General features: G+C 31.6%; 1 protein-coding gene across 1 annotated transcript in view; it reads left to right on the forward strand.

Moving 5' to 3' along the window:
- The window catches only part of SESTD1 (SEC14 and spectrin domain containing 1), a 105,932-nt gene that overhangs the window by 42,303 nt on the left and 41,754 nt on the right, over window positions 1-21,875 (forward strand). Inside the window, exons 4-7 of the mRNA XM_051986118.1 lie at window positions 2,651-2,759; window positions 5,608-5,698; window positions 8,773-8,886; window positions 18,848-18,961. Of these exons, the coding sequence (XP_051842078.1) occupies window positions 2,651-2,759; window positions 5,608-5,698; window positions 8,773-8,886; window positions 18,848-18,961 (428 nt within the window). The remainder of the gene's footprint in view (window positions 1-2,650; window positions 2,760-5,607; window positions 5,699-8,772; window positions 8,887-18,847; window positions 18,962-21,875) is intronic.

Genomic DNA, 21,875 nt, shown 5'->3' on the forward strand with positions numbered 1-21,875 from the left:
TATATTCCATCACATTCATATACTACAACTTAATCAGTCATTCCTCAGTTGATGAACATTCATTCAATTTCTATTTTCTTGATACTACAAAAAGAGCTGCTACAAACATTTTTTGTACACTTGGGTCTTTCCTTTTTTATGATCTCTTTGGAATACAAGCCCAGTAGCAAGACTGCTGCACAGTTTTATAGACTTTTGGGCATAATTCCAGATTTCTCTACTGTATAAATTTTTTGCATCAAACTTCTTTGATAAAATTTTCACATCTCAGATATATGAGAATTTAATTCAAGTTTATAATACTAAGCACTATTCTAATAGATTTTCAAAGAGTATCAAAAAGAGTATCAAATAGAGTATCAAAGAGTTTCAAAGGAAGAAATAGTCCTATTGAAGAAAAGTTTCAAATTGCCAATAATTAAAGAAATGCAAATTAATCCTGAGGTTTCACCTCAAACCCATCAGATTGGCAAAAAATGACAAAAGAAGAGATTTGTAAAATGGTGGAGAGACTGCAGGAAAACACAAACACCAGTCCATTGTTGGTAGAGCTTATACCATCCATTCTGCAAAGCAGTTTGTAGCTGTGCACAAAAGGACAGTTGGTAAGCTGTTCATAACCCCTCCTTGATCTGTACCTTTAAGAAATCAAAAAAAGTGAGAAGTAACCCCAAAGTGGAGAATAAGAAAGTGTCCACCTGTTGGAGAATGGCATAACCTACTGTAGTGTATGAATGTAGTAGACAGTTGTTATGCCATTGGAAATAATGCAATAGACTCAGAGAAAACTAAGAAAATCTCTATAATGTAGATTGAAGTGACCAAAAATAAAGGAATAATTTATACAATGACAACATTATAGAGAAAAACAACTTTGAGAGACTTTATAATTCTGAGTATTGAAATGACAAATCGGGATTCCAGAGACCTGAAGATGAATCATACCATGCACACTAGCTAGAAAGAAGATTAAGAATGAGACACATTATATTTAGACATGGCTAATATGGAGATGTATTTTGTTGGAAATGAATATTGTAAGAATTTATTTTATTTTACTGGGGACTAGAAGAAGGATAAGAACTTGTATAGATATATGTTAACTCAGTATATCTTCTCAGGAGTCATTCTTCCTCATAATTTCATATTTGTTTTTGTTTGTTTTGTTGTTCTTCCCACTTAAATTTTTTCAATCATTCTATATATTGTTTTTACTGGTCCTATTTAATTCTGCATCATTTTATGATAAGCATTCCTATGCTTTTCAAAATTTCTTATATTCATCAATTTTAGTGTGCTTTTATGTTCCATTATATTGATGTATGAACTCTATTTTATAATCATGTTAGTGAAAAGTTGGGGTCAGTTAAGGAATTTTGAAGTTTTCCAAAGAAATCCCAGACTACTTTTCTCCTTTCTGGGATCAATTTATTCACCTGTAGTTTATATCCTAGACATTGATATAAAAGCTTTATGGGGGTATCCATCCCAAAGTATATTAAAATTTAGCAATAGATATTCTTTGTCATATATTTATCTAAATTTAGTAATAGAGTGAATTTGTTAGAGAAGGCAGAGAAGGACAAGCTGAACTGTGGCATTGAGAGAGATTGAGAGATTCTTTAGTCTAGGAAAAAAGTTTTAAAAACCCATACCCTAGAGTGTTTGAAGTTCTTCACAGTTTCACTCCCCACTTTTCATTTCATTTCATATTACTCCTCTCCAAGAACTCTGTTACAGTCAAATTGATTTGCTCCTTGTGCTCTTTGGACATTTATCTCCTTATCTGGGTATGGTTGGTTGCCCATTTCTTGAATGCATTCCTTTCTTGTAAGTTACATTAATTGAATTCCTAGCTTTCTCAAAATAATTTGATTTTTATTTAAATCTTTTTTTAATCCCACTCCCAGTTCTCACCATTTTCACTTTCTTAAAATTACTTTATATTATTTTGTTTGTACTTTACATTTATTTACATATGTACATATTATATCCTTTAGTAGATTGGAAGTTCTTAGAGTACCTTATAAATAATAGGTACATGGTAAATGTTAGTTGAATTGATAAAAGACAGTTACTAAATACCTACCTACAATATAGGATCTAGAAGCTGAACATTCAAAGGCAAAATGGAAAAAAAAAATTCCCAATTTCTTGGAAACAGTTTTTCTAGTTTTCTAGTTCTTTTCTACATGATTAGGGAATGGATTTAGTTTGTTTTTATTTTAGTACTTTCAGTTGTTAATTCATATTTGCTTTGTCAAAAAGTATTTAAATTTTTTAAACTCTTCTAAGCTGCCATGAAAAGTTGTACTAGATAGAGAGCCAGCCATGAAATCCACATGATGATGTGGATTCAAGTCTGGCGTCTGACTGATTGTTTCAATACGGGTAAATCACTTTACTTGTCCAGTCAACTCTCTTTAACTATATGTACTTCCTGATCTGCATGACCGATGGTCTTCCTATATTAAGGATTCTTCATAACCATACCCATTCTTTCTCCTATCTCCCCACCCTCAAAAAGGAAGGAAAAACTATCAAAACAGATTGGAAATGTAATTGCTTTTTTTGTTTCTAGATATTAATTATTTGCATAGTGTTATAGTGTCAATTAAGCTAAGATCATGCAATTTTTTTTTTTTTCCAGGAGGAAAGGACAGACGAAGTGGCCTCATTCTGACCATTCCATTATGCCTTGAACAGACAAATATGGATGAGTTGAGTGTTACTTTGGACTATCTTCTCAGCATTCCAAGGTGACTTTAAAGGTGTCATTTTTCCCAACTTTAGTATATTTATTTAAATACTGATAAAATAAATTTTACTTTTGAAGTATAAATCCAGGATCTTACCTGTTCTCTCTAGCAGGATAAAATATGTCTTGGTGATTTAAAGGTTTGAAAAAACTGTAATAAAAGTCAGATTATACAACAGATCAATTAAGAATTGTTAAATTTATATTATGAAAGAGTTATTTGCTCTACAAGGGAAGTTATAAAATAGATTCTGTAACTCATAAGATTCTTTATTCTTTTAGGAATGTTCCTTATCCTTTTCTGTTTATATAATTTTAGCAATTCTTTTAAGAACTGGGTAGTAATGGAGTATAGCATACAAATCCAAAGATATTCAAAACTAGGAGACATGGCTACTACAAAAAGAGTTGCTACAACCATTTTTACACATATGTGTGTTTTTCCCTTTTTTGAGATCTCTTTGAGATACAGGCCCAATAGAGACTTTACTGCATCAAAGGGTATGCACAGTTTGATAAAACTTTTAGTAAATGATAGTTTTAGAATTATTCATGCCTTTTACTATAGATGCTAACTTTATTATTTTTGTAATCCTAAAGTATAAATTAACTTAAAATATGTTAACTAAATGCTTCATATTACATTTTTGAAAGAAAAAAACTATTTTTCCTAATAAATAGAAAAAAGAAAATAAGACTTTGTGTTAGGTTTATGTATTAAAATTTAATTTACTACAGCAGCTTCAGGAGATAGTATAGTAAAGTAGTTTCTTTCCTCAAGATTAAAATTATAACCATACTTAATTGTATGATTTTTTTTTCAGGAAAAAAATTCCTGGAGTTAATTTATTCAGAACTTTCTTTAATACAAGATTAAGTCAAAGTCACTATGAAAATAAACCAGTAATTTAAATTTTGAGGAACTTTGACAAAAGTGTCTTTTTTCTTGCTTTGTTTTGTTTTAAATAAAGGTAGTAGGCAGGATTGTGAATTGAGCCATCCATTCTGGAAAGGTTTGGAATCATGCTAAATGTTAACTAAGATAGCCATGCCCTTTGACTCAGAAATCCCACTTAATAGGCAGATATTCCAAAGAGATAAAAAACAGTAAGATTGCAGAATATTAACAGTAGCACTTTTTGTGGAAACAACTGAAAACAAAATAGATGCTTATACACAGGAGAATGGCTGGACTGATTGTATTATGTGAATGGAATCTAATGGAATCAAGTGTACTTTAGGATGATTGTGAAGAATTTCAAGAAACTTAGAAAGACATGAACTAAATTAGAAAGAAGCAAGTAAAGTTAGGACAGCAGCATACTCAGTGATGGTAATTGTGAATTGGAGAGAACAGCAAAACCATTTACTATTATGAAATAAATAACAAGAGATAAAAATTGCACTTGACTTTTTTATATTTCTAGTGTTCAGGATATATAGATAGGGAATAATGTAGGTGCTATCAGTGTTGGTTGATGTGTTGGTTAGTTTTACTGAATACTTTCCACTCTCCCACCGTTTTTTAATTCATAAGGGATGGCTTACTAGGTAGGAAGAAAGGGAGGAGGATATGTTTGAAAGTAAAGGTGGCATAAAAACAAAAGGTAACAATAACATTTTTAAGTACAAAAGTATTAAAAACCCATTTTGAGAAGAATTGATGGATTGTATTCTGATATATAAACACAATATTAATCAAACATTTTTGGTCCTTTATTAAATCTTTCATTAGTTTAGGGAAATGTGGCTTGACCTGTGATTTCATTGTCAGGGAACTAATTCCCTGATGTAGAAATTCTCTCTCTTATTGTAGATTATCTTCTTGTCACTTGATAGTCTTAGAAAGTTAATACTGAGAAGTTAAGTGATTAGAATCATTCAGCCAGTATTTATATGAGGCAGAATTTGAACTCATATCCTCTGAACATTAAGATCAGTTTTCTGTTCACTGCATAATGTTGCTTCACTCTCAATAAGATACCATTTAGAAGGTTACTGTTTCCTGGAAAAACATACTGCTTTTTTAAAAATTACTAAGCAGAATAACAGATGGCATTAAAAAAAAAAGTACAATTAGGCTGTTAGTAAAACTCTTATATTTCAAAACTGCTATTTTTCTTGGCATAGGTGGTGTTTAGTAGTTGATTGACTGTAGTAAGATTTTCTGTTTTCTTTGGGATCTTTTCTCATTTGACTTGATATAAACTTTGCCTTTCTCTGTTATATCATTAAGAACTTTTTTCTAGCAAATGCAACACTGTTACTGGCACTAAATTAACATGATGAAGTACAAAGATGATATAGTACCTATCCATTACTTGTTTAATGCTATGTAAGAGGGGCATTTGGTAACACAATTTTCATTTATTTCCTGCCAAATTCAGCCTTCATTTCTTGTCTATTTTATGCCATGTTGAAATTATATTTCTGAAGAGTAGAAGGTAGAGTATATATTCTATTTTACCGAATTCCCTGTTTAATATAAGGCTACCATTTTACAGATGAAGACACTGTAATTCAAACTAAAACTAGAGCCAATTATTTTGATTCTTTGGCTTTTGCCTGGAACAGTGGGTTTTCTTTCTGTCTTGATATTTTTATTGCCTAATTTAGTTTGTGACTTATGAAATTTAATCTGAAGTAGGGAGATCATTCCCTTGGTAAACCGAGATGATACTACAAAGGAAATTAATCTATTGTAATTTAGATCAAATCAGATTGCTTCTTGTGTTCAAGAAGCTTTAAAGCTGCATTTTGCATAATTTATATTTTGAAATATAGTTCTCTTTAAAATATCATCTGAAGCTTATTTTTATACTTATGTTTTATTTGTTTTTTTATTTCAGTGAGAAGTGTAAGGCTAGAGGATTTACTGTGATAGTGGATGGCAGAAAGTCACAGTGGAATGTGGTAAAAACAGTTGTCTTAATGTTACAGGTAAATTGAATTTTCTGCTATATGAGTAAATTGTTTTGTCTTGCAGCTGCTAGTCAATGTACTGAAACATTGTAATAGTTGAATTATTTCAATGGAAAAGAAGCAAGCCAATAAGAATTCCCTAGCTCATTTACAAGGCCTAGATTCCGTGACCAAACATTCTATGAACTTTAAAAAAATGATGGTTCTCTAGAATGTTCATATAACTTTGTGGGTTGTTGAGTTTCTATGGGATATAATTATCATTACAAAAATAGATTTAAACTTTTTTTTAAAAATTAAATAAAAATGAGGAATTGTAAATCTGTATTTAATGTATATTGCTTTTGGGTGACATTTTCTTCTAAGAAAATATGTTTAAATAGTCAAGAGTTTTATGAGGAGAGTTGTATTTCTAAGCTAATTAGACTCAAGAAAGATTATTTAACTTTGGTTCCTTCTTCACTTTTGCTTATGACAAATAGCATTTATACTAAGCATTGTATTTTATTAGGTCCTGTAAGGAACTACAAAGGGAGGAAATTTAAACTGCAGAGCAGGAACCACATCTAGTATATCTTTGTTGCACACCCCTCCCCCCCATCCTCAACATGCTATTTTGTACATAAAAAACTTTGTAAGAATTGGTGAAGGGAGTGTATATAGTTTCTCCATTTCTTAGGGAGCTTATAAATGAGAAAGGGACACAATGTAGGTAAGCAGGGTGGAAAGAATGATTGACAAGCATGTGCTGGGGCAAGGGATTTGTTTTGAAAAAGTTCTTGAAGAAAGGGCAAATTCTTAAATGAGTTATGAAACTGGAAAAGGTCTGGATGTGTAAGGGAAAAACCTCTTTATGAGGGGGAGCTTCCTTGGAAAGCAGGACTTTGGAGAACAGCTGGGAATGCCACTAGTTGGACCCAGACTTGGGGATAGCTGATGAAAAGCTGTGAAACTCTTGATCAAAATTTTTAATTGAATTTCAGAATCGTTTGGAAGTTCTTTCAAGGTTCTGTAGAGTAGTAGAATTTACAGTTATTTCTTAAAGAAGATGAGCTTTATATTCTGCACTTAATATGAAGATACTGTTAATCTGACTCTAATCCCAAGCAAGTCACTTAAATTAAGATGAGGGGATTGGATCAGAGGGATTGGACCATTGATCTGGAAATTTGGAATGTCTATAAAACATGAAATGAACTTGAAAGCAGGTAGACTGACATTTTTTTTTTTTTTTTTTTACTATAAGTCTTCTCTTAGTTCAACCTGACCCATAAGTACAATTGCTTTCATACCTGCTACCTTTCCTCCTCTCCTGCCATAAATTGACCAGAGCTATTCCTTTTATGTTAGACAACAAAAGTAAAGTCCTTTTCTCCAATAATTTTTTAGTAGAATCTCTGGGGTTCTCTAAGTATACCATCATATCATCAGCAAAGAATGACAATTTGGTTTCCTCATTGCATATTCTTATTCCTTTAATCTCTTTCTCAACTTTTATTGCCAAAGCTAGCATTTCTAATACAATATTAAATAGTAACAGTGATAGTGGGCAACCTTGTTTCACTCCTGATCTTATTGGGAATGGTTGCAATTTGTCCCCACTACATATGATGCTTACTGATGGTTTTGAATAGATGCTACTGATTATTTTAAGAAAAAGTCCATTTATTCTATTTTTAATAGGAATTGATTAATTCCTTTTCTCTATAAGGTTATTCTTCGTGTTCTAATGATTAGAATTTAATTGGGAATAATAGAACTGGCATCCTTGTAACTGAAAATATTTTTAACTTAAACATTAACTATGAGTCAGATTTATTATACCAACTAACTATTTCCTAGGATATTTTCCTTCATTGCATTTGAGCTCTACTATAGCTGAAAGAGTTATATTTTCAACCAAATTCTAATCAGTGATCATTAAAAAACATAAGGACAATTAATGAGTGATCTAGCTCTCAGTTTCTTTTCTGAGAGGAACAATCTTTGATCCATCACCTATCCACAAAATTTCTTGTGCTTTTCTCACAAGGAGAGTGGATATAGAAGACATGATAGTGGTACTGTTAGGTACTGTCTAAATAATTAGGGCAAATATTAATTAATTAATGGATCAATTGGAGGAAAGTATCTAATAGAGTACCCTTTAGCAGTGTTCTCAACCTTATACAGTTCAACATTTTTACCAGTGATTGTATAAGGATATGAAAGGCATGCTTGTCTAAAAATTATAAGTAAAGTGAAGCTAGGGAGGATAGTTAACATTTTGGATGATGAAGAGTTGAGTCTAGGTAAGATGAAGTATAATGTGGATAAATATTACATTTTTACTTGAAAAAATCAACTTTAGAGTACAAGGCATCCCTGGAGAATTTGAAAATGACAATGGTTTTAATGCATTGTATGTTCAGTATGCCTTAATGTGACAGTGCAGTGGGAGGTAGTGGCATATTAGCCCAAAATAATTTCTATTGTAATTATTTTCTTTTTGTAAATATGTTTCTTAAAAGTTAGTGCATTTTATATTCTGAAAAAGTGAATTTTATTACATGAGAAATAATTGTAAAAAATGGAAATGCTTCTGTAATTGTTTGAATTTACTTGTTCTAAAGAACTTCTGTCTGTTTGATTTAAAAAGATGCATAAGTATTACACTAATACTTTTGGGAAATTTATGTTTTATTATGCCATGAAAAGCCCATGTTACAAAATGTAAAACTTCTAAACTATTAGGAATTTGGGTTTTACCTTACTATCTCTTCATTACTTTAGTTGAAAGAGTAATAAAATCCAAAACAATTGACTCGACATTGCTGAATCAGTTAGGTTTGTGAAGTTTTTGTTAAACACTATGAATTTTTATTTTTTTATCATGGGTATGTTTGGGAGTTTGGAATTTTGCCAATATTATATTAAGTTTATACTTTTTCAAAAAGGTGATATTAATTCCATTATTGACTTGTCTTATGTCACACACAAGTGTACTTGATTATAGTAATATTAGAGATAATGTTTTTCTCTCTTAGTCTTCTTTTGCTTTTATATTACTCTAAATGTGTAATTTGAAATTTCCTTTTCAATGTACTTTGCAGAATGTTGTTCCAGCTGAGGTATCACTTGTTTGTGTAGTAAAACCAGATGAATTTTGGGATAAGAAAGTTACACATTTTTGTTTTTGGAAGGAGAAAGATAGACTTGGCTTTGAGGTAAGTTTATATTTTATCAATAACAATGACTTTTATGAATTTATATTCTTGACATTTTAGATCTTTTATGATTTATTTTGATGACAAAATACTTTCTTTCTCAAGTATTCATATATTTAAGAAAATCTTAACTGATATTAAATTACATCCAAGAACTTGGTGTTCTGTGAGGGAGTAGGAGAAAAAACATTGTATTGAGAGAAAGAATTGAGAAATAAAAGTATGTGCAGAATACTTTTACATATATATGTATTTGTATAATTATACACACCACTTATTTGTGTATAGTGGTAGCCATCTCAAGGGTGGGTGGCAGGAAGAAGAGAAAATAATGTATGATTTAAAAGAAATAGCAAATTGTACACAATTGATTTGCAGTTTTATTTGCAGTTTTTTAAAAAAAACTGCAATATGTTGTTGAAATGCTTGTTTTAATCCATAAATTAAAAATAAAAAATTTAAAACTGATCAGAAAATTTAAGTTTGTATTGCAGGGAGGATGTTTATTAGCTTTTTGATCTTGAGCAATTCATTTAATTTCTGAACTTTAGATTCTATGTGTAAATTAGAAACACTGGTACCACCTAGGCCATAGTGAATAACAAATAAAATAAAATGTTTCAGCACTTTATAAACCTTGAAGTCTTATGTAATTGTAAGCTATTGTTATTCTAAACATTTTTGGGACTTTAAGCTTCACTATTTATACTTATTTATTTGGTATATGTAGTGATAATTTTCCCTAAAATTGTTAAAACATATTCGATCATATTGATGTTGCTAAAATATTATTAATAGCATCAATAAAATTTTGATAACATTTTAGTGAGAGCAGATATATTTTAAAGCTATCAATAATGTAGTTTTCATATTTATTTCATTCTTTTAAAATTTTACATAATGTACATAATATACACATAAGTTATTTAAATGTAAATATATCAGGGATAGGGCATGTAGGTGATATAGTGGATAGAGTGCTGGACCTGAACTCAGGGAGACTTGTTTTTTGAATTCAAATGTGGCCTCAGATACATACTAGCTGTGTGATTCTGGGAAAGCTCCTAACCCTTTTTATCTCAGTTCCTCATCTGTAAAAAAAGGTAGAGAAAGAAGTAAAAGACCCCTCTGGTAGGGTCACAGAATCAGACACGACTGAACACTGGTGATATATGCTCTCTCTCTCTATATATAGATATATATTTCTCTCTCTCTCTCTCCATATATATATTTATATTTATATGTAAACATATAAACACACACTCTCTTAAATTTCACATACACATACCAGTATACTGGGGATAGGAATGTATGCTTAAAACTAAAATGTTATAGAATACTAGTCCAGATTTTTGTGCAGTTGTATAGATACTTCCTAGAACTGATCAATGCATCTAGAAAACTTACTCTTGGATAATTAGCTAGGCCCAGGAAAAGAGAGGACTGGATTGTCTTTAGGAAATTATACAGTGAGTTTAGTGACTATTTGCTCTTTGGAAAAAAGGCCTTTTTTCCCCTTAACATCTGTATGCTTTTGGTATTTCAACATGACATAAGCATTAAAACTTCTACTTTCTTTTATTTTTCAAAATACATGCAAAGATAGTTTTTAACATTGACCTATGCAAAACCTTGTATGCAAATTTTTCTCCCTCCATTCCCAAATGCCCATCTCTTAGACAGCAAGCAATTCAGTATAGGTTAAACATGTGCAGTTCTTCTAAACATATTTCCATATTTATCATGTTGCACAAGAAAAATCAGATCAAAAGAAAAAAAAAGCAAGCAAACAGCAACAACGAAGGTGAAAATATGTTGTAATTTACATTCAGTTTCCATAATCCTCTTTCTGGATGCAGATGGCTCTCCATCACAAGTCTGTTGGAATTGCCTTGAATCACCTCATTGTTGAAAAGAGCCCAGTCCATCACAGTTGATCATCACATAATCTTGTTTGCTGTATATGTTATCTTGGCTCTACTTAATTTCACTTAGCATCAATTCATTTAGGTCTTTACAGGTTTTTCTGAAATCACTCTGTTCATCATTTCTTGTAGAACAAGAATAATCCATTGCATTCATATATCATAACTTAGTCAGCCACTCCCAAACTGATGGGCATCTACCCAGTTTCCAGTTCCTTGACACTACAAAAAGAGCTGCTACAAACATTTTTATACTTGTGAGTCCTTTTCCCTTTTTATGATCTCTTTGGGATACAAGCTCACTAAGAGACATTGTTGGATCAGAGGGTATGCACAGTTTTATAGTCCTTTGGGCATAGATCCAAATTGCTCTTCAGAATGGTTGGATCAGTTCACAACTTTACTAACAATGTATCCGTGTCCCAGTATTCCTACATTCCCTCTAACATTTATCATTATCTTTTCCTGTTATTTTAACCAATCTGAGAGGTATGAAATGGTACCTCAGATAAAACTTTCAAAAAATAAAACTTGTGAATCCAGAATGGGCACTCCATTCTTATATGTGCCTCTTAGAATCTTTAATTTCCTTAATGATCTGCTCATGTGTCTGTAACATTAAAACTTTTCTTATTTCTCCATTCCTGCTTCCTGATCCCTACCTTGTGTAGTGTTCTCTCCGTAATCATATTCTTTTATATTTACTTATCTATATACATGTTTCCTCCTTCTTCCCACCCAAATTCAAACTTCTTGGAAACCTTTGACTTTTTTTTTCCCCTTTGTGTTCTTAACACAGTAATTTACCACATTGCCTTTACATAGAAGTCCCTTAATAAATACTGAAATTGAATTGGTCAACAGGAGATTGCTTCAGAATGATAGGAAAATTTCCTAAACAGAGAGGAGTGTGGTATAGAAATAGTTCAGAACTTTTTCCTAGAGTAGTTAATTATACCTGAAATTTAGGAGGGTAGGTCCGAGAAGAATGATTATTACTACATGAAATATGCTAAGGCCAGTATGGTGACCATACAGAATAGGATAACAATGAAATAGCAATGAAATAATTCCCAGATTAGGTTCAAATTAAGGGTGATCATTCCTGGAAAGGAATGGAGAGTAGTAAAACTTCCGTAGTGAGGCAAAGAACCTTAGCTTTTCCTTTTATTTCTCACCTGTTTATTCTATAGCCTGTCCCCATCTTATTCTGAATTATTATTTTAAAAGTTTGCCTGTAATGATTGTTTTGGAATGCATCAATATCTTCCCATATTTTCAGATGCCAAAATTCTTATGTACCTGAATCTGAGTACTTAATATACTTATAGTGTATTTGAAGAATATATTATACAATTAATACTCTAGGTTCTCCCCACTATTTTTAGCAAATAGTTGATTGTTCTGTCTGGAAATGGAGCATCTTAGCCCTGGTGATGACAAGAGGGATTGCTAATACCTTTTTTATATCAGTTGATTGTCAGTTGAAGAATCCCCTGGCTCTAAGTTACTTCAGATTTTAGTGATTTGCTTATGTAACTAGCATTTAGCAGAGTGGCCTAGCATAATGCCTTTTGTCTTTTTATGTTATTAGTGACCTGCCAGGCTCTGAGGGGTAGTAACAAGACTCAAGGAAGTGAGATAATCATATTGGAATTCTGGTGGACTATATATTTAGAAAACTGAACTGGAGGCTAGGAAGGTTAAAGTATGATGGGTAGAATGAGGATAGAGCTTCTTTACAAGGACGAAAGCATTTTAATCCATAAAATTTTAAACCATATTTACATTGTGCCTAAAACTTTTAAACTTTAATTTAAAATAACAACAATGGTGTCTTTTTAAGTATCTTAATATTTTAATTAATTCACCAATATAAACAATTCTAGTACCAATTACCATGTTTTCTCTTGGGTTAATATCAATGATAAGCTTCATTAAGTAGAGAGAACCATATTGAACCATATTTAGTAAACTAAATTATGCATGTAATTTAAATTTTTTTGTTATTTCTGAAGCTTATCCCATAATTTAAGTTAGAATAATGTGTAATTTTCTGTATTTACCATATCGGTGTTATTAATTAGTAACTTATTAATTAATTGAATCCTTAGAATGACTAAATTTTGCTAAATTAAATTTTGTGTATACAATGAAAGTGAAGACTATAGAGCAACCAAAATATAAATAATATCAGACTCACATTTGATGTAGTGCAAATAAATCTAATCTAGTTGTCTTGAAGGTTCTTAAGTCATTTAAGATGTCACATTTCTTTTGAAAGTTGACATTATCGGTAATCATTTTTTCCTTTAGTTTAAATGTGACTGGAATCCACATGAAGATTGCTTCAGTTTTAAGAGAAGAAACTTGTGGTTCTTTTTTCACATCCTTGACCTGTACGAGAGTCATAGGACCCACCAATATTTATATTCTTTTAACTCAAGTCTTGTGTGTGTAAGGTCAGACTTTTCACTTTAGCCCAAGAACCCTGACTATTTAAGAATGTAGAAGTGCTGCAATATTGCTATAGTTGATTGGGAGGGAAAATACTGTGAGAATTCTATAGATCCTGAATTTTTTATGGAGGCATTTGCCTTTCTATGGAGTTCTCCTGTTCCATTCTTATACTGATATTAGAAGTAAGCTTCTTCATTGTATACAGTAACAAAAAGATTATGTGATGATCAACTGTGATGGATTTGGCTCTTCTCAATAAATAATGAGGTAATTCAAGGCAGTTACAGTAGACTTGGATGGAAAATGCCAATCACATCCAGAAAGAGAATTATGGAGATTGAAATGTGGATCAGAGCTTTTCACCTTTTTATTTTTCCTTTTGGTCTAATTTTTCTTATACAACATGATAAGTATGGAAATATATTTAAAAGGATTGCACATATTTAATCCATATCAGATTGCTTATTATCTTAGGGAGGGGGGAGGTAAGGAGAAGAGGGAGAAAAATTTAGAACACAAGTTTTACAAAAATGTGTATTGAAAACTATCTTTACATGCATTTGGAAAAATAAAATATTATTAAAAGAAGTAGGATTCTTATCACAGTTCAGAATTTTGAGAATAGCATGAACTTCCTTGTTCTTTCATGGTCCTAAAATTTTGATAGTGGGGCCAGAATGACTTGAGATTGCAGCAGTGGATCAAGTGTTTCATCCATGTAGGTCTTAATGAACTTTAAAAAATAACATTATTCATAACAGATCTCCTTGGATGTTTAGCCCTACTTTATTTAGCTATAATTAGCTATACCTTAAATAAATATTCAATGGTGACAATCAACAATGCTAAAAGTATCTCTGAAGCAGTTTTCTTTTCATTATCATTCTGTGTCTCAGGCTGTTTCTGATAACTATTGCTGTAAATAGTGGGAAGAATCTAGAGAATTATTAGTATAATTTTGATAATTCATACATCTACGTAACCAGCATTAATTTCTCTGGTGACTTCAGACTTGACCTCTAACTCCTATTAGACATCTTGAACTAAGATGTTCAGTAGACATCTTAAACTCAGTATATCCAGAATTGAAATCATTGTCTTCCTCAAATCTTCCCTCTCCCAAACTTCTCTATTATTGTTGAGGGTACCACTATTCTCCCAGATCCCCAAACTAGCAACCTACGTGTCATCCTCAACTTCTCACCTTCTCACATACTCGATTCCCCCATTACCTAAGGAGTTGCCAAAACAGATCTATTTCATTTTTGCAACATCTTTCCAATATACTTCTTTCTCTTCTCTTATTTTGTCATCATCCTGTCATAGGTCCTTTTCCCCTCAGGCCTTTATTGCAGTAGGCTGCTACCTAGTCTACTTACAATTCAAATCTCTACCCACTCCAGTTGATCTCCATTTAGCCACAAAAGTAATTTCCTTAAAAACAAGTCCAATAGTGTCAAACCTTCTACTCAATAAACTGCAAATGGCTCCCTATCATCCCCAGGATCAAACCTACTATTTGTTAAAGGTCCTTCATAACCTGTTCTCTTTCTAGTCTTCTTACTCTCCCTTCCCACCCAATCCTCATTTTCTTTAGCTGTCTTCCAGACCTGGAAAGCTCTCTCTTCTCATTTTCACCTGGCTTCCCTGACTGCCTTCTAAGTCCCAATTAAAATCTCATCTTTTTTTGGAAAATCTTTCCCAATACTTCTTAACTCTAGAGCCTCACCTCTTCATTATTTCTTGTATATAATTTGATTGGACATGGTTTATTTGTTGTCTCCTCCATTAGATTGTGAGTTTCTGAGGAGCAGAGCTGTTTTTTTTTTTTTTACCTTAGTTTGTATCCCTGATGTTTAGCACAATATCATAGTTGGTGCTTTATTAATGCTTATTGACTTACTTCTAACATCTGCTGTAACCCAAAGATCAACACCTGCAATATATTTATTTGGATTTTTAACATTTCTGCTTCTCTTTCTACTTTCTGCATGTGACTCCACTTATTAAGGAGCTAACTCAAATATAGAATTGGCAGATAAAGAAAAAGTAAGAGACCTGTGAAAATTAGTTGTTAATAACTTAAAATATAACTTTTAGTGATATTTTAAAGATAAAAATAAATAATATCAGTTAACAAACTTTTATTAAGCACCTACTTTGTGTCAACTAGTATATTAGGCCTGGGGATATAAATATAAAAAATATTATCTACATATAAATATCTTGTCTATTTTGATTTCTTATTGCTTCCATATTAAGTCTTATTGAGAAAGACAAGGACGAATGTAATAGCATTAAAAATGATAATAACTACAACACAAGAGGGTGCTCTAGCACAATAGAAGGTCATTTAAAAAATAAACTAGAATCGTGCCAAAGATGACACAGCTGAAAAGGACAAAGATTTCTAAGCTTCATGTTCTGTTTATAGATTTCTTTTAAAGAAGGAAAGTACTCTAGTGATGTTATTTATTGGGGCTTCATGAAAGTCAATTTAGCAAGCAGATTCATAACTTATATAGGAAGTGCTTTTCTTTGTAGCTGTCTTAATAATACAGAGATGATGAGATTTCTGTAGAATATAAAAAACACATTTCCAGATCTAAATAAAATTCTCTGATTGTCTCTCGCAGATGAAGTGTATGATAAACTATTAATATTGGATATGACCATATTTATACTTTTAAATTCAAAACTCTTCACTTCCATTCAGGTATTCACTAAGCACTTATTATAGCTGCTAAAATACCAAACCCACTATTATAGATGCAAGACAGGCCATTTCATGAAAGAACGAACAGTATAATTCTGCAAAGAACAAATACATTAACAATTTGAATACAGGAAAAGATGTGATAAGTGCAAAGAAATAGTCCAGATTAAGAACTCTGGGAAATTTGGAGAGACAGAGGTCAGTTTCATTTGAAAAATAAGAAAGATTTGAAACAGTAAGGCAAAGAAAGCATCATAGAATAGGTAGCGTATCATTTGAGCTGACATAGAGAGGGAGAAAACAACAGGATAAGAGATTAGAATAATAAATAAATAAATAAACTTCTCTGAGATGAAGTTGGTTAAGATAGGTTGTATCCATGTTCCTGATGTCTATAGTCAGGAGTTTATGTTTTATTCAATACATAATGAAAATTTAGTAAAGGCTTTTGAGTAGCAGGTATAATATCATTTAGGAATACTTGGAATTATAGAGAATGTATTAAAAGTTGGATAGATTGAAGATGGGGGGGAACCAAATAAAGATACTATAGAAGTATCTACTGGGCACATTGGATAGAGTACTGGGTTCTGGACTCAGGAAGACTCGTCTTGTTGAATTCAAATAAAATTTTAGATGCTTAGTGGCTGTGTGACCCTGAAAAAGTCACTTAACCCTGTTTGCTGTGGTTTCTTTATCTATAAAATGAATTGGAGAAGGAAATGGTAAACCACTCTAGTGTCTTTGCTAAGAAAATCCCAGATGCGGTAATGAAGGGTCAGAGAAGATTAATATGATTAAACAACAGCAAAAGAAGGATCAAAACAGTACAGCTGGATTATTACTGGTTGAATGTGTTGGAATAGGGAGAAGGAAAAAAGTCAAAAGTGACTGAGAGTATCGGCCTGAGATACTCTTTGAATACTGGTACTTTGGAAACAGAAAGGGAGTTAGAGGGATATATGGAATATTAGGGCTTAATGAATTTGATGAGCTTAGTCTTAAATATATTTTGAATTTGGAATATCAACATGACAACTATGTAGAGATACATAGAAGATAAATATACAGCTTAGAGCTCTGGGGATTTGGGGATGATGACATGGAAATAATCTATATATGAACGTATATAAATGGATTAAACTGCAAGGAACTTTGTAGAGTGAGAAGAAAAAAGGAATAATTATTGAAACCTTGGAGAATTCCCATGGTTGTTGGACCTGATAAAGGTGAGGAGCTAAAGGAACAGGAAAGGTAGGAACTTTCCCTGACCTGAAACTACTATGTCTTGGAAACCAAAGGAGGAAGGGGTATTAGTAATGTTAGTAATAATAGCTAATATTTATGTAATGCTTTAAGGTTTGCAGAGTGCTTTATATATTATTATTCCATGTGATCCTCCCAACAACCCTTTGAGGTAAGGTCAGGTTTTTCCTCTGGTCTTTCTTACTCCAATTTTGGCACTTTATCTTCCACACTACTTAGATGCCACAAAAAATAGAGGTGATTTATTTTGTTTTTCACAAGAAATTTAAGATAAGTTTATAAATTTTAAAGGATTTTGTGACTGGTCGATAGTGACCTTGAAAACAGTAGTTTCATTAGAGTGGTAAAGATAGAAAACAGGAAGAGATTACATTTTAGTTCGGTTTTAGTGGATGGGCAATATTTAAATGATTCTCAAAAGAACATTTCATTGAATTATTTCAATGTAAAAATTACTATTATTAGGATTTTATACTAACTCTTAGTAGGCATTAACTAAAGAGGTCATTTTGTTCCATTTATTTATTAAATGCCTATTGTGTGAAAGACATTATTCAAGGCAGGTTTATAGGAGCTAGTCAAAAAAAAGATACTAATAGGTGGCATCTGGTAAAAGTAAATAATATTTTGAAGCATATCCTAGAGCATAGTTTTAAAATCTTTCAAATGGCAGATCAATTTTCCACTGAGATTTTAATCCTAAATTAACTTCATTTATGGCCCATATTGGGTAAATTGAGATATATTAGAGTCATCTATAATCAACAGGTGAATTGTCATTTGAAATAGTCATGCATATTTCATATTTGATTGTTAAAGTTATAGACAACTAAATAAAAATTTAACATCTGGTGCTATTTAAAAAAAATATAATGGTATAAATATGAAGAACCAGAATAGCTTTTAAATTTGCTCATAGAATGCATTTATCATTTTACAAAGGGTTTGATTGGGAAAATTTTATTTTAACATGTATAATTTTTAGTATTATACCCACTGTTCCCCATTGTATGTCTAATTTGTAAATTATATTTTAAATTTAGGTTTATATTTAAATAAAGGGTGTTTCATCAGTAGGTGAGCACATATGTGAAGAGTATGCGATGGGAATGGTCAGGGTTAGAAGGGATCACAGTAATACAATAAAATTAGTTTGGTTTTTTTTTTTTTTTTTTTGGTTTATTTGTGAGATTTATTATGGAATTTATAGTGGTGGTGTTCTGAAATTCTTGCAGATGATTTTGCTATATGAAATTCCTTGTCAGATAAAACTAAGAATACTATTAGAGAATAGTTCATTTCTTTGAGTGAAATTTTTGTTAGTTCCAATAAGAAGTAGAGTCAGGCTCTTTTTCAACATAGCTGTTTATTTAAGAATTAAGAAGTTTAAGAAGTCAAAAATTGTATGATAGGTACATTTCTGGAAGTTATTCAAAGCTTGTGAATATATCAATCAAGTAGATTGACATAATTTTACAATCATATTAAAACCAATTCTGTTTTAATAATATAACCATTTTGTTAGTATAATTAAATTTGTATTTAAATTGTGATGAAGCTTTGCAACATAACAATTATTTATCTCTCTTTTCAGGTTATTTTAGTGTCAGCTAACAAATTAACCCGATATATAGAACCATGCCAGTTAACAGAAGATTTCGGTGGAAGTCTTACCTATGATCACATGGATTGGCTAAATAAGAGACTGGTTAGTATATTAGAATTAAATTCTGTTATATATCAATATTGTATAACTTGTGTTAATTTAAAAATTGAATTTCATTAAAAGAAACCAGGAGTGTTTTTTTCCTCACTAAAATGGGGGATGGTGAGGCATTTGGGAAGTATGCCAAAAGACTTTTTGCAAGTACTCTAGATAAAATTATAGATTAATAAGTTGAAAAGGGACTTTGGGAGGTTTATCTTCAAGAAAACAATGTGGATACTATTGAATAAAAAATTATCTAACAATTTTAAGTATCTTTAGAAAAGGATATTACAATATCCATTATATTTCTCTTCACATTTTTAATAGTGTTTCATTACCAACAAAAATCTTTATTTTCAATCTAAATCTCTCATACTGTATGAGATAAGCAATTTCTTATTTCTTATGTATGTAAGTAATTTCTTATATTGGAAAGAGGGAACATCTCTTCAGCATTTGACCACCACAAGATATCTCCTTATTTACAAAATCCATTGCTTTTCATTCAAACCTGTTTTTCTAGTCATTCTTACTCAGAGCCATACAGTTGGCAGAACTTTATCTTTATTCATTATTTAGATTCATCTTATTTGAGATTTTTTTTGGCTGTTTTGTATATTGAGTTATTTTGAGATTCTGATTCAACATTGTCCAACATTGTCCCGTATGTTCCAACTTCAAATCAATCTGTAGTTTGGATAATTATGCCATCCATATTTCTTTATCTAGATCACTGACAAAAATGTTGAGAAGACCAGGGAGCCAGGATAAATCCCTATAAAATACTTATGAATAGCCTTTATCTTTTATTTTCTAATATTTTAACTAAAATTCTCAGAGAAGGAATTCCAGATTCTTTAGAAGAAATGTGTTGTATATTCATTTTTAAAAAATGCAATGTTATTATTTAGGAAATCAGTCTTAAAAGATGAATATTTTGACTGAAAATAACTTACCAGATAATTGTTGCCATTGTGTGTTATATAATAAGAGTCTCCTTCCCTTATTCAGTGATATGTATGTATTTTGAGTTGTATTTGGAAGTGAGGCAGGAGGATGCATTGGAAAATTCAAGCAATTTGGGTTCAAGTTTTGGCTCTGTTCTTTACTACATTGGTGATAATAGGCAAACATTTTATTTTCTCATTTAAAATGAAAGGTGTAAACTAGATAACCTGTAAAGTCCTTTCCAGTTCTAATTCTGTGATCCTTAATACCAACATTTTAAAGTGTAATTGATTTCTGTACTTGGAATTTTACTTCTTTGTAGCTTAGAAGCATTTTTTATTGTAAAACTTTGTAGTTATTAGTAGACAGATATTTGGTGTTGTATTTATGTTTAGGAATCACTGAAGCAAAATAAATAGGACTTTTTCAAAAAACATCAGAAGAAAATATTTTATGAACTCTTTATGATACCTTTTAAGGTCTTTTCAGTTATCGATTTTAACTTCCTTGATAATTGTATTTTTTAATAATTTAAAAATGATAATAATTGGCAGTAATCTAATTTCTATAACTTATTAAGAAAAATATGCAGTGTAAAATTACTAACTAGACTTTCAGGATCTTACTGTTTGGGTTTTCTACCTAGGATCGAAAAGTCAAGAAATGCATTCCCATTTTCTTCTTGCTTTATCAATTGATCACATAACAATCAAAGGAAGTGTTACTCAGTTTAATAAGTCTTATCAAGCTCCCTATAATATCTTGGACACATACTTTGGGATGACAGTTCACCTGTTGGCTGGTCAAGAATGGTTTGCATGTGGAGTCCTCCATTCCTGGAATACAAAGTCATTGTACACCCTGGCTTTTTTATTTCCTCTTCCGGGAGCTTATAATAGGTTTTCTCCTGCCTGATAGTACCTTGTAAATCTCCTGTTTTGTGGAGTATGGAACATTTGGTCTTCTGGTGAATACTCACAGTAGGAAGAGCCTTATACTATTATCTAGTTCCACTGATTCATCATCTCTTATTCCTTTCCTTTTCTATGTCAGATTCTTCCATTATCCTACCCTTTACACTGACTTTTACCTTGTCAAAATCTTTGTTTCTTCCCTTGTGGATAGTTTCTTGTCTAGGAGGAACTTTTTCTCTCCAGTAAGTTTTACAAAGGAAACAGTGTTTTTGAATCCCAACTCTACTACTTAACTTGTACGACCTTGAGAGAGTCTCTGAAGTTTTCTGAACCTCAGATTCCTCATCCATTAAGTAAGGAGATTGGCAAGGATGACCTCCGAGATCTGCAGCTTTCAAACTGGAATCCCACAAGTCCTTTCGTGCTCTCTCCCTGATGCTGCTGCCAGTTCCTGGTCACCATAGCAGCATCCGAGGAGGCTGCCTTTAATCTATTGTGTCCTTTTCTTGTGCTGTTAACTACTAGTAACCTTTCAGGTGTTTTTATTTGGCTCTAGTTTGTTTAGCTAAGTTTATATTCAGCTTGTTTAAGCCACCGATAGACACAGTATCAAAAAGAGACACATTGAAATCACAGCATGCCAGCATGAGAAGTAATCTAATTGGCTTTTTGCAAATTAAAAAAAAACAAAAAACGAAACCCCAGAAAGATAATGTAACATTTCTCAGAATCCCACAGCTAGTAAGTAGAGGAACTTGGATATGAAACTAGATGTTCAAACTCCAGATCCCTAGGTCTTTATTGCAGAGTACTTACTACATTATAGTAATAGTCCCAGATCTTTCATTTTTCTGTTTTTTTTTTTTAATTTGGCTAGTCACAATTGCTTGGCTTCTGATTGTTATCTGCTTACCCAAGAAGCTACGTCTTACAATTTTGAAGGTGAATAAAATTAAAAACTTTTATCAAAATATTCAAATGGGCCTCTCATTTCTTTAATATGGATATTTTCTCCCAGATGTTTGCTCTTTGTCTATGATTTTTTTTTTCCA

Source organism: Antechinus flavipes, chromosome 3 (assembly GCF_016432865.1).
Source record: "Antechinus flavipes isolate AdamAnt ecotype Samford, QLD, Australia chromosome 3, AdamAnt_v2, whole genome shotgun sequence".
In the NCBI taxonomy this organism is placed as follows: Eukaryota; Metazoa; Chordata; class Mammalia; order Dasyuromorphia; family Dasyuridae; genus Antechinus; species Antechinus flavipes.